Source organism: Mesoplodon bidens, assembly GCF_964165515.1.
Source record: "Mesoplodon bidens genome assembly, chromosome: 3".
In the NCBI taxonomy this organism is placed as follows: Eukaryota; Metazoa; Chordata; class Mammalia; order Artiodactyla; family Ziphiidae; genus Mesoplodon; species Mesoplodon bidens.
In genome coordinates, this window is record NC_138178.1 from 94,982,103 (window position 1) to 94,995,739 (window position 13,637).

Below are 13,637 nucleotides of genomic sequence, written 5' to 3' on the forward strand. Positions count from 1 at the left end.
TTTTTTTTTTTTTTTTGCGGTACGTGGGCCTCTCACTGTTGTGACCTCTCCCCTTGCAGAGCACAGGCTCTGGATGCGCAGGCTCATGGGCCCAGCTGCTCCGCGGCATTTGGGATCTTCCCGGACTGGGGCATGAACCCATGTCCCCTGCATCGGCAGGCGGACTCTCAACCACTGCGTCACCAGGGAAGCCCTGGTCACCTTATCTTTGATAAAGGAGGCAGGAATGTACATTGGAGAAAAGACAGCCTCTTCAATAAGTGGTGCTGGGAAAACTGTACAGCTACATGTAAAAGAATGAAATTAGAACACTTCCTAACACCATACACAAAAATAAACTCAAAATGGATTAAAGACCTAAATGTAAGGCCAGACACTATCAAACTCTTAGAGGAAAACATAGGCAGAACACTCTATGACATACATCACAGCAAGATCCTTTTTGACCCACCTCCTAGAGAAATGGAAATAAAAACAAAAATAAACAAATGGGACCTAATGAAACTTCAAAGCTTTTGCACAGCAAAGGAAACCATAAACAAGACGAAAAGACAACCCTTAGAATGGGAGAAAATATTTGCAAACAAAGCAACTGACAAAGGATTAATCTCCAAAACATACAAGCAGCACATGCAGCTTAATATCAAAAAAACAAACAACCCAATTCAAAAATGCACAGAAGACCTAAATAGACATTTCTCCAAAGAAGATATACAGAATGCCCACAAACACATGAAAACATGCTCAACATCACTAGTCATTAGAGAAATGCAAACCAAAACTACAATGAGGTATCACCTCACACTGGTCCGAATGGCTATCATCAAAAAATCTACAAACAGTAAATGCTGGAGAGGGTGTGGAGAAATGGGAACCCTCTTGCACTGTGGGTGGGAATGTAAATTGATACAGCCACTATGGAGAACAGTATGGAGGTTCCTTAAAAAACTAAAAACAGAACTACCATATGACCCAGCAATCTCACTATTGGGCATATACCCTGAGAAAACCATAATTCAAAAAGAGTCATGTACCACAATGTTCAATGTAGCAGTATTTACAATAGCCAGGACATGGAAGCAACCTAAGTGTCCATTGACAGATGAATGGATAAAGAAGATGTGGCACATATATACAATGGAATATTACTCAGCCATAAAAAGAAATGAAATTGAGTTATTTGTAGTGAGGTGGATGGACCTAGAGTCTGTCATACAGAGTGCTGCAAGTCAGAAAGAGAAAAATAGATACTGTACACTAACATATATATATGGAATCTAAAAAAAAAAAAGGTTCTGATGAACCTAGGGGCAGGACAGGAACAAAGTCACAGATGTGGAGAGTGGACTTGGGGACATGGAGAGGGGGAAGGGTGGGCTGGGACGAAGTGCGAGATTAGCACTGACACGTATACACTACCAAATGTAAAATAGATAGCTAGTGGGAAGTAGCTTCATGGCACAGGGAGATCAGCTCAGTGTTCTGTGACCACCTGGAGTGGTGGGATGGGGAGGGTGGGACGGAGATGCAGGAGGGAGGGGATATGGGGATATACATGTGCATGTAGTTGAGTCACTTTGTTGTACAGCAGAAACTAACACAACACTGTAAAGCAATTATACTCCAATAAAGATGTTAAAAAAAAACAAAAACATGTCTCTAATTGCCTATTTGAAATTAGCATCAACCTACTCTACCATTATTTTAAGCTCAGTATTAAAGGAAAAATAAATGCCTCGTCTCTATCAATCAGGTACACTTTGCTGAGTTTTCTCAAAGGTACCATAACCAGCAAAATTTACTTTTAACCCTTAGAATCAAATCAGTTACTAAATCCCATTAACACTTTATCTGGAGGAGCCCAGCTGTCAGGTAAAGCACTTAGCACAGTACCCAGCAGGTAGTAAAAGCTTCATAATTGATTGCTATAACTGACAAGCACACACAGAATAAGGAAGCCCTCAAACAACCTGATTTGTAAAACCTATAATCACCAGTCACCTCAGCTTCTTGATGCTGAGAGTTGGATTGTAGATAGTGCCAGAAGCAGTTTGCTGGTCCTCAGAAGTCTTCACATCTAGGTCCTCTTCCTGCAACAGTCTCTCAGGATCAGAAGGGAGATCCTTCAAGGATATTATCTCATGAAAAGGAGTGGATGCAAAACGAGCTGCTCTAGCGAAGTCACAAGTGTCTTCTGGGTTAGGACCAATAGTTACATTCCTGAAACCTGTGATAATAGCATCCTCACTCAAGGGCTCAATTCCTGTAAATTCATCCTGAAAAACCACAAAAAACTTGGCTCAAACATTTCAGTGAGCATATGAATGGCCTATCTTTTTTAGTGAAAGAGATACATATTAGATAAGTGATTTTTAACACAGGGAACAAAAGTATCATATCAGAATCTCTAGAGAAAGACAAATTTAAAAAGCACATCATTACATTTGAGGAAAAAGGTTTTGTATTATGAAAACAGCAAATTATATTTCATCAAAAAATACACTGCGAGGATTCTCCATACAAAGGAAAAATACTGGACAATGTTTTTTTCCCAACCAATTTCACCTAGGAACTAGAGGACTAATGCTATTTTTCTTCTGGCTTTGGCCTAAATATGTTCAAATAATCTGCTATCCTCCTTGCTTTTAAGTCTTTTTCTTTGACAAATGTTTAATTTCTATTTTATTTCTTAAAGGTAATTCATGAGCATGGTAGAAAATATGGGAAAAAAAGTATAAAATAATGGAAAACATTTAAAATACGCCTTTGTCTTTAAAAGTAATACAGTATATAGTTTTAAAAAGTCAACTAGTTTAAAAGGATATATAGTGAAAAAGTCTCCTTTCCACACTTGATTCCCCCTGACATCTCCACTCCAGTTACTACTCCCCAGAGGCAACTGCTGTGACCATATGCATCTGGTAGGATACATGCACAAGCATATTCTATGCATTTAAAAAGGAGGTTTAAAAAAAATAAAAAATAAAAAAATAAAAAAGAGGTTTTAAACAAGTGAAATTATAGCATCTATGCTAGTCTATATTATTCCTTCTCATTTTATTTTTTAGTATATTTTCTGTGATATTAAATATTCTTTAGAAACATGATGGTAACATCGTGGGTTTATCAGAAGTTGACCAAATGTTTTAGGTTATCCCCTGTTTTTCACTGTCATAAAACTATTTTAAATATTCTTGTAGATTTAAATCTTTAAGAATATGTTAACTTTCTTAGGAATAATTCATAAAAGTATAACTATCAGGTCAAAAAGGTAATTGAACACTAAGAGTCTTTATACATACTGCCTAACTGCCCTCAGAGGGACTGTACCACTTTATACATTTACCTGAAGTACACAAAAATGTCTATTTCATTTAACCCTTATAGATACTAGATATTAATTTTCTAGATCATTACCAATATGATACATACTCTGAATTTCTGACTCAACATTATTTAGTAGAGGTGAGATACATCTAGAAGAAACAATAAGTGAAACTAAAAAATTGTAAGATTAGAGTAAAATAGATGTCTGCAGTCTAAGAATACATTTTATGCAAATTCTACTTATGGCCCTATTAGTTTAGACACTTAATTTTTTTTTTGTAGGGGAAAGAATCCTGGTAGGTACCTATTAACATAATTCAAGTAAAAGGTTTAAGACAAAAAAACTAGATTGAGATTTACCCCTTTAATAACTTAGTCCATCCTTGAACAGTTGAACCTAGAACCACTACCTCCAAATCTAGCCTATCCATCTATTCTCTGGTGGTATTCTCCAGAACACAGTATGTAAAACTTACTTTTCCACATCATTATCTTTTCATAGCAGTCAGTGGATTACCTATATTAGAATTACTTGGGAAACTATTTAAAACAAATAAAAATACATGCTTGGGTTTTATCCCTGGAAATTCCAATTCAGTATAGTTGGAATGGGGCCTGAGCACCTTTAGTCATAAATGGCTCCCAAGGTTCCTCTGGGTTGCTGGAAATTTTCTGTATCTTGACATGGGTGAAGACCGCATGGATATTCACATATATAAAAATTAATATTTGTGCAGTTTATGAATATAAAATATACCTCAATAAATAAGTAAACAAAAACATGTTTGAGTCATTCCCTAGGATGTGGAGAATATACTGTTTTAAATCACTGTAGCTACTGATCATGTCTCCCCTTAAAAGTCTTCAGATTAAACATACTCAGTTCCCTTCAATCTCAAGACAAGTTTCCAGATTCTGGTTTAAGACTTCAATGAAATGTCACTGATAAAGTTTATTTACTTTGTCTTGAATGTCTACACAGCGTCTTTTTCTATCCTAAGTATTATCATGTCAGTAGTCCACAGTGGTTAAAATAAAACATTACCACACACACACAAAAAAAGCTTGGTTCACATAACTCTTTCATTGCCAAAGTTTCATAAACATTTTATAAGATCTTTGGCTTTCAAGGCAGTGATTTTTTTCCCCACTTAAAAAAATTGAGATATAATTAACATATCAAAAACTTCACCCCTTGGGCTTCCCTGTGGCGCAGTGGTTGAGAGTCCGCCTGCTGATGCAGGGGACATGGGTTTGTGCCCCGGTCCGGGAAGATCCCACGTGCCGCGGAGCGGCTGGGCCCGTGAGCCATGGCTGCTGGGCCTGTGCGTCCGTAGCCTGTGCTCCACAATGGGAGAGGCCGCAACAGTGAGAGGCCCGCATACCGCAAAACAAACAAACAAAAACAAAACAAAACAAAAAACTTCACCCTTTAAAAGTGTGCATTTCAGTGGTTTTTAGTATATTCATAGGGCTTTGCAACCATCACCACTATCTAACTCCAGAACATCTTCATTACCTTAAAAAGAAACACCATATCCATTTGTAGTCACTTTCCAACCCACTCTCTCCCTAATCCCCTGGAAATCCCTCATCTACTTTGTCTTTATGGATTTGCCTATTCTGGACATTTCACATAAATGGAATCATACAATATGTGTTCTTTTGTGTGTGGCTTCATTTTAGCAGTGTTTTCAAGGTTCATTCATGTTGTAAGATATATCAGTACTTCATTCCTTCTTACGGCTGAATAATATTCCATTGTATGGATACACAACATTTTGTTTATCCATGCATCAGTTGACGAACACTGGGTTGTTTCGTTTTTGGCTATTATGAAAAATGCTGCTATGAACATTCATGTAGTTTTTTGTGTGAAGATATGTTTTAAATTCTTTTGGATATATACCTAGAAGGGAATTGCTGGATCATACGGTAAGTCTATGTTCAACATTTTGAAGAACTGCCAAACTGTTTTCCAAAGAGGATGCATCATTTCACATTCTCACCAGCAAAGTATGAGGGTTCTAGCTACTTCCCATCCTCACCAACACTTGTTATTTTGTCTTTTTGATTATAACCTTCCTAGAGCATGTGTGCAATATTTCACTGCAGTTTTGATTTTCATTCTCTGATAACAGGTGGTTTTGAGCGTCTTTTCATGTGCTTATTTCAAGCCAGTAATTTTCATTTTAACCCTAAACTTTTGTGAGAATTGAATGAAACTATCCACTAGTCCATTTATATAAACTTAGGGATATTTGCTCCTTACGCAAACATCTGGAGACACATCCTCATTTGAGGTGATGCTTTCTGAAGTTTTGAGAATTGCAAGGGGTCTTCGTTGGGCTAAAACCCGTGGGGGATCTGCAGAAGGACTGGAAAAAGACATATTTCATTTAGCAATTTTTCTCTTAACATAGATAATAGTAACCTCCTATTTCATCCTCATTTATAATAATAGAAAACTTTTAATTGTCAAAACAAAACAAAACCAAAACCCCCCTCAAACCTGATAGTCTTTTTTTCTGAAAGAAGAAATTCATCAAAAATGGAGAAAGGTACACTGGAACCTATAGAAAGAGAGACTAAATTTACACTCTTAAGAGTAAATGCCCTACTCTTCAAGACAACTAGGTCAATTAACATTTTTGCTGTTTGAAAGCAGAAAGACAATTGTTTATCTTTTATAATAAATAATTTCAAATATATAAAAGTAGACATCATTTAATAACAATTACCTAAACATGGATGATCTTGTTTCATCTTTATTTCCCACTACTACTCCCCCAAACCTAACCCAATTCTGGATTATTTTGAAGCAAATACAAAACACCGTATCATTGCATATGTAAATATTTTAGCACATATTTCTTAAAGAGATAGCCTCTTTTTAAAAAGCATAATCTCAAAACATGATCATACCTATAGAATTAACAATTTCTGTATTCAAATATCCAGTCAGAGGTTTCACATTTTACCAAAACTTTTTAGAAAGTTTGAATTAGGAATGCAAAGTAGATTCATACACTGTGACTAGTTGAAATGCCTCTTAAATTGCTTTTATTTTATAGGGTTTTTGTTTTTGCTATTAATTTTTTATTTTAGAAACTGGGTTGTTTGCCCCATAATGCTGGATTTTTTTGCCAGTTATATTCTGTTTCACATGTTCTTCTATGCTTTGCATTTCCTATAAATTAATGGTTAGAATTAGAGGTTTAATCAGATTCTACTGAATTTTTTAAACTACTTATAGATGGATATTCATGTTTCTACCACTTTTAACATGTTTCTGAAAAGACAACAAATTTGAATATAAAGTAGCTTTAGTTTTAAACTTTCTCCCCTCATTCTTCCAAAAAAAACACTTTCCACTCTTGGCTGGGTACTACTGATATGCTTAGCTAGAGTACATTAACTAAAGTGGAAGATTATTTTGTAGTTAGTATAAATTTAAATTACATTTAAACCAAATATTTTAAAACAATGAGTTATTTTATAAAAATATTCTTTCAAAAAAAATAAAAAAATAAAAATATTCTTTCAAATGTCTAACATATCTTGAATCATATGCTTGTAACTGAATTCCATGATTCAAAGATAACAGTACCTTTGTCCCTCTCTCTGCTTTCTTTCAAATCCTTTTACCACAATCAAGAGAAGTATTTACACTTATTACATAATGCATTTGTATCATGAGATTGTCAAATAAAACTCACTTTTAGAATGAGGCTGTTCTTGCCAAATGTTTTCTGCAAGTGAAGTTTCCCTGTGAAGAAATTTGTTTTAAAACATGTGCTTAGTACCCACAGAAAGAATTATTTAATTCTTAAAAGTCCAAGAGGTCTTTTTATTAAATATAATCTTCTTCACTCTAAGATAAAGAAAATATTCTAGTACCATTAAACCAAATTCTTTAAGATAGAACCTTCAGTCATTAAAATTGTCATAGAATTATATTTGATAACAGATGTTAAGTTACATTAAGTTACATTAACAGTATAAGCAGATTACAAAATGGTAAGCTTTCATTTTTATAAAACAAAACCAAAACAACAAATAAGAAGAAATATATCTATGTTAATACTAGTCATCTCTTGGTAGTAGAAATGGGTGGTATTATCATTTTAAAAATTATTTGATTGTTTTTATAAGAAACATGTATATTTTTTAATGGAAAAAAAGCCAGCACCCAGACCTCCCTCATCAGCATCAAAGCTTATGTTGTGACAAAGACTTGTAAAAATCATGTCTCAATACTATAAAAGTTAAGGAGACTTCAAGTCACTAGAGAGTCAAAGGTTGGTTCTAAATGCCCTCCTATAAGCACCATCCCTCCCACCAATGCGGTCCTACCTGGCACAAGAGTTTACTGGGCAAGCAGAATTGCATAGAGCCATTCCTGGTATTTCCTGAGACTCTGAAACAATTCGCAGTTCAGCTGTCTCCTCTGTAGACATCTTCTCTTCTTGCTATTTGCATTAAATAAACAAAATCAATGTGTCTCTCCTACGTAGAAAATGCTACCTATTCTCAAGTTTTAGTGCCAAAATTAACTTTACTATACTCCTCCCCTAGACATATATTAACCATATAAAATGCCTGTACCACAAAAGTTCTTCCCAATAATTTATGTTCCCAGTATAAACTGGTACTGTTGTACTCAACTGAGTAGTGGCAAGGAAATAAATACACACTAAATTTCTTTAGCTAATCTCATTTTAATGGAACATAACTAGAATAAAAATCTAAAGTCAGAAGTAACAGAATAGTGATTTAGAGTATAACTAAGAAGTCAATAGTCAATAAATTGCATCACTTATATGCCACAAATTCCATTTGAAGTCACCTGTTAAATTACTTTCCTGCTCAACTTTACTGATACTAATAGTGAAGAAACTATCAGAAACTGAGTGGGTCTGACAGGACTTTTTACTTTCTATATTTTTATATTGTTTAAATTTGTTTCAATAAGCATTAATTGTACGTATTGAAAAAGAGAATGACCTGATCACTTGCTCTTTCTTGCTGAGTAGTTTGGATTTCTTTTAGCTTCTTCTCCATCTCTTCAATCTGCTTCTGCATTTCTGCTCTCTTCTCTGCACTGGTCAGTAGCTCAGCTAGAAACAGTGAAGTTGGCTGAGGCATTACGCCTCACAGCAATTTATCCTGTCAAAAACTGTCTTTGGGGCTCATGTCCTCAACGTATGTTAATATTACAGATAAGAATGATACAAATGGAGCAAAGCCCTCAACTTGAGGTCTAGGTCTCTATTATTTTTTTATTTTTATATATATTTTTTGCGGTTCACGGGCCTCTCAATGTTGTGGCCTCTCCCGTTGCGGAGCACAGGCTCTGGACGCGCAGGTTCAGTGGCCATGGCTCACGGGCCCAGCCGCTCCGCGGCATGTGGGATCTTCCCAGACCGGGGCACGAACCCATGTCCCCTGCATCAGCAGGCGGACTCTCAACCACTGCGCCACCAGGGAAGCCCATGATCTGACTTTTTTAAAAAGATAATTTTCTGTGAATAAAATGGACTGTGTTAAGGCCAGAATGAGGGTAGAAAGTCTAATTGCAGTAGTCGAGCTAAAAGACTGTGGTTTCGATTGAGATAATAATAGGAGTGGTGATAAATGAAAGATTATGAAATTTTTTGGTGATAAAGTTGATAGGCTTATTCATTAGATGTGGGGGAATGGTAAGGAAAGAGGGATCAGAGATGACTTCTGGACTTTTTTTGGCTTGAACCAACTGCGTGTATGGGGATGCCTTTTATTGAGATAGGGAAGCCTGTGGTACATTTGTATATTGGGGTGTGGTTTGTGACAGAAATCACTAACTTTGTTTTTCTTTAAAATATTTATTTGGCTGCACCAGGTCTTAGTTGCAGCATGCAGGATCTTCCCTGCGGCATGCGGGATCTTTTAGTTGAGGCATGTAGGATATTTAGTTGCGGCATGCAAACTCTTAGTTGCAGCACATGGGATCTAGTTCCCTGACCAGAGATCGAACCAGGGCCCCCTGCATTGGGAGTGCACAGTGTTAGTCACTGGACCACCAGGGAACTCCCAGTAACTGTTTTTGGTTAGGTTGAGTTTAAAATGTCTATTAGGATAGCCAATAGATGCAGGCAACTAAATGTGAGTCTGCGGTTTAGGTAAAATGTCAGGGATGGGGATATGAATTTGAGAGTCCATGACTTGAAAACAGTATTTAATCTATTACCTAAAGATAGCTGTTGAAAGAAAAGATAATTGGGATACTTCAGAACTCTCCCCTGGGCCTCAGGAAGAGGTCCTGAATGAGAAGAACAGCAGTAAAGGAAACTGAATGGGAATACACATCAAGGAAGAAGCCAAGAGAAGCATTTCATAAAGTAGTATTTCATCAACTGTGCCAAATGAAGCCAAGAGGTCAATAAAGATCAGGACTGAGAAAGAGCCATAAGATTTGGCAAAAAGGAGGTTTCTGGTCACTGTGATCACTGGAATAGAAGAGATGCTTGAGGAAATAATAGGCAGCAAAAGAAGATTACAATTCTCCCCAAATTTTGCCGTGAAAGAGAGTATAAAAATGGGGTAGTAGCTAGAGAAGAATATGAGGATAATGGAGATTTTTTTTTTTTTTTTTAAAGAATGGAGACATTCGAGTATATACGTATATATTAGTGAGAATGGTTTAGTAAAAAGGGAAAATGCTGGAAGGGGAAGAAAAAAGGGCCACTCCTTTGATAGGAACAGAGAAACATTAATTTTTTTAAAAAATTTATTTATTTATTTACTGGCCATGTTGGGTCTTCATTGCTGCCCACGGGCTTTCTCTAGTTGTGAGTGGGGCTACTCTTCGTTGTGGTGCACAGACTTCTCATTGAGGTGGCTTCTCTTGTTGCAAAGCATGGGCTCTAGGGGCACAGGCTCAGTAGTTGTGGCACACGGGCTCAGCTGCTCCTCGGCATGTGGGATCTTCCCAGACCAGGGCTCGAACCCGTGTCCCCTGTATTGGCAGGTGGATTCTTAACCACTGCACCACCAGGGAAGCCCCAGAAACGTTAGGTTTAACAGAAAGAATGAGTGTATAGGTACAGATTGCAGATATGGCAAATTTGGTGGAAGAAAATGGAGTTACCATTACATTCCTTCTATTTTCTCAATGAAATTGGAAACAAGATTATAGGTGAGGAGGGAGAGGGATGCAGATTTGAAAATATGAAGGAAAATTAAATTAGTTGTTTAGCAGAAAGAAGATTCACCTACCAGGAAACTAGAATGATTGTTAGGCACTGGTAAATGCTCATTTGAGATTTGTGGTCAAGAATTTAAAATGACTGGACAGCTACATGTAAAAGAATGAAATTAGAACACTCCCTAACACCATACACAAAAATAAACTCAAAATGGATTAAAGACCTAAATGTAAGACTGGACCGTATAAAACTCTCAGAGGAAAACATAGGAAGAACACTCTTTGACATAAATCACAGCAAGATCCTTTTTGACCCACTTCCTAGAGAAATGGAAATAAAAACAAAAATAAACAAATGGGACCTAAGGAAACTTAAAAGCTTTTGCACAGCAAAGGAAATCATAAGCAAGACGAAAAGACAGCCCTCAGAATGGGAGAAAATATTTGCAAATGAAGCAATGGACAAAGGATTAATCTCCAAAATATACAAACAGCTCATGCAGCTCAATATCAAAAAAACAAACAACCCAATCAAAAAATGGGCAGAAGACCTAAATAGACATGTCTCCAAAGAAGACATAACAGAAGAGGCACATGAAAAGATGCTCAACTTCACTAATTATTAGAGAAATGCAAATCAAAACTACAATGAGGTATCACCTCACACCAGTCAAAGTGGGCATCATCAGAAAATCTACAAACAACAAATGCTGGAGAGGGTGTGGAGAAAAGGGAACCCTCCTGCACTGTGGTGGGAATGTAAATTGATACAGCCACTATGGAGAACAGTATGGAGGTTCCTTAAAAAACTAAAAATAGAACTACCATATGACCCAGCAATCCCACTACTGGGCATATACCCAGAGAAAACCATAATTCAAAAAGACACATGCACCCCAATGTTCATTGCAGCACTATTTACAATAGCCAGGTGATGGAAGCAACCTAAATGTCCATCAACAGATGAATGGATAAAGAAGATGTGGCATAGGCTTCCCTGGTGGCACTGTGGTTAAGAATCCACCTGCCAATGCAGGGGACACAGGTTTAAGCCCTGGTCCGGGAAGATCGCACATGCCGTGGAGCAGCTAAGCCCGTGCGCCACAGCTACTGAGCCTGTGCTCTAGAGCCTGCAAGCCACAACTACTGAGCCTGCATGTCACAACTATTGAAGCCCGTGTGCCTAGAGCCTGTACTCTGCAACAAGAAAAGCCACCGCAATGAGAAGCCTGCGCACCACAACGAAGAGTAGCCCCTGCTTGCCGCAACTAGAGAAAGCCCACGCACAGCAACAAAGACCCAATGCAGCCAAAAATAAATAAATTTATATATTAAAAAAATGATGTGGTATATATATATACAATGGAATATTACTCAGCCATAAAAAGGAACGAAATTGGGTCATTTGTAGAGATGTGGATGGAACTAGACACTGTCATACAGAATGAAGTAAGTCAGAAAGAGAAAAACAAATATCGTATATTAACGCATATATGTGGAATCTGGGAAAATGGTACAGATGAACTGGTTTGCAAGGCAGAAATAGAGACACAGATGCAGAGAACAAATGTATGGCTACCAAGGGCGGAAAGTGTGGGGTGGGATGAACTGGGAGATTGGGATTGACACATATACACTAATATGTATAAAATAGATAACTAATGAGAACCTGCCGTATAGCACAGGGAACTCCACTTCGCTGTACAGTAGAAACCAATACAACATTGTATAACAACTATACCCCAATTAAAAAAAAAAGAATTTAAAATGAGACCAATACACACAGCTGCGTTTTTCTCCAGCTACATTTAAACTATCAATACTTGGATGCAGGTACAGAGTGTGAGCAGAGAGCTGGATTTAACCAGGGTTGAGGTTCTGCCAGGTGAATACAATATAGTGGATGATGTAGGGAGTAGAAAGTAAGATATGAGCCAGGTGCTTAGTCAGTTAATGAGTGATAGGGAGTGACTAAAAAGTCTGAGGTGAGAACACTAAGGAGGCTCAAGAGGTAGAAAAAAAAAATTGGAAGACATGAATCCGAAAGCAGCTTTTTGAAGGAGGGGGAATATGGTTTGGAAGTAGCAATGGGAAGAAAGGATAACAGCCTTGTCTTTAGGACCAACCTGTGGCTTCCTCATTTCTCATATCCCTGCCTGAGAGTGAAAGTCTGCAACAATCTTTGAAGCTAGTTTTCAATATAAGAAGAAACCTCTTTCTTATAGGCATAAGGATTTATAAGAGTACAAACTAGATCCAGAGACAAGTTTAGGAAACGAGTATTAAAATATCCTCAAAGGTCAATACTTCTTTTTAACTACTCAAATCCCAACTAACTGTAGCTCAGGTCCTTCTTTGGCTAGTTGAGAATAATGTACTATTTTACTTTTATATACTTGGTATAGCTAGAGCCGTCCCTTTAGGAAACAGTAGTTTTAATCTAAGTACCTAGTTCCTTTCCCAGATCATATTTGGCTACTCTGCTAGCATACTTCTTTGTTGTGGTGGTTCCCACTTTGAAAAGCTTTACACAGCCAGCTCCTTGCTTTTTAACCATTCCCTGTCTCCTACCTAGACACGTAGATTCCATTTTTCAATGTATTATTTGAGCCCAGAGCACTTCTGTCAACCTTGGAAGGCACCAGTTGATGTAACAAATAGGGCAATTCCAAACGTACAGTCTGCTTTACAGACGTTTGCTTCTAACTTGTCAGCCGGAACTCTGAAATATTTTTTCTCAAACAAATTATAAGTGATGGTTAAGTTTCCCAGCTAGCCTTATGAATGCCACATCTCCTTAAGTGAGCTGAGCTGCAATAGTAGGTTACTCTGGATGCCTGTGTTTAAAAAAAAAAAAAAAATTTCTTCTTTCTTGGTATAGATCCTAGTCAAAATGTCTAAATGAATGAAATTTATTTCTGGACTCTCCCCTACCTCCTTTTCTGTACTCTCGCGCATCTTCTAATGCCTTAAGCTCCAAATGCTATACTTCCCTACTTTCAGCCTATTCTGCACACCTCTTGCCCCCAAGTACTTCTAGGCTTCAGAATCAGAACCACTTCCCACTTCCCCCAAATTCCCAGTTTTTCAATTTATAGTGAAGCTTCCCTTAACTTAGAAAGAA

At 37.2% G+C, this 13,637-nt stretch overlaps 1 protein-coding gene across 1 annotated transcript in view; it reads right to left on the reverse strand.

The window, feature by feature from the left end:
- BUB1B (BUB1 mitotic checkpoint serine/threonine kinase B) overlaps positions 1 to 13,637 on the reverse strand; it is a 56,744-nt gene that overhangs the window by 16,756 nt on the left and 26,351 nt on the right. The window contains exons 10-15 of the mRNA XM_081227208.1: positions 8,335 to 8,447; positions 7,684 to 7,799; positions 7,047 to 7,096; positions 5,840 to 5,900; positions 5,600 to 5,705; positions 2,002 to 2,276 (exon numbers count right to left, since the gene is read on the reverse strand). Coding sequence (XP_081083334.1) covers positions 2,002 to 2,276; positions 5,600 to 5,705; positions 5,840 to 5,900; positions 7,047 to 7,096; positions 7,684 to 7,799; positions 8,335 to 8,447 — 721 coding nt within the window. The remainder of the gene's footprint in view (positions 1 to 2,001; positions 2,277 to 5,599; positions 5,706 to 5,839; positions 5,901 to 7,046; positions 7,097 to 7,683; positions 7,800 to 8,334; positions 8,448 to 13,637) is intronic.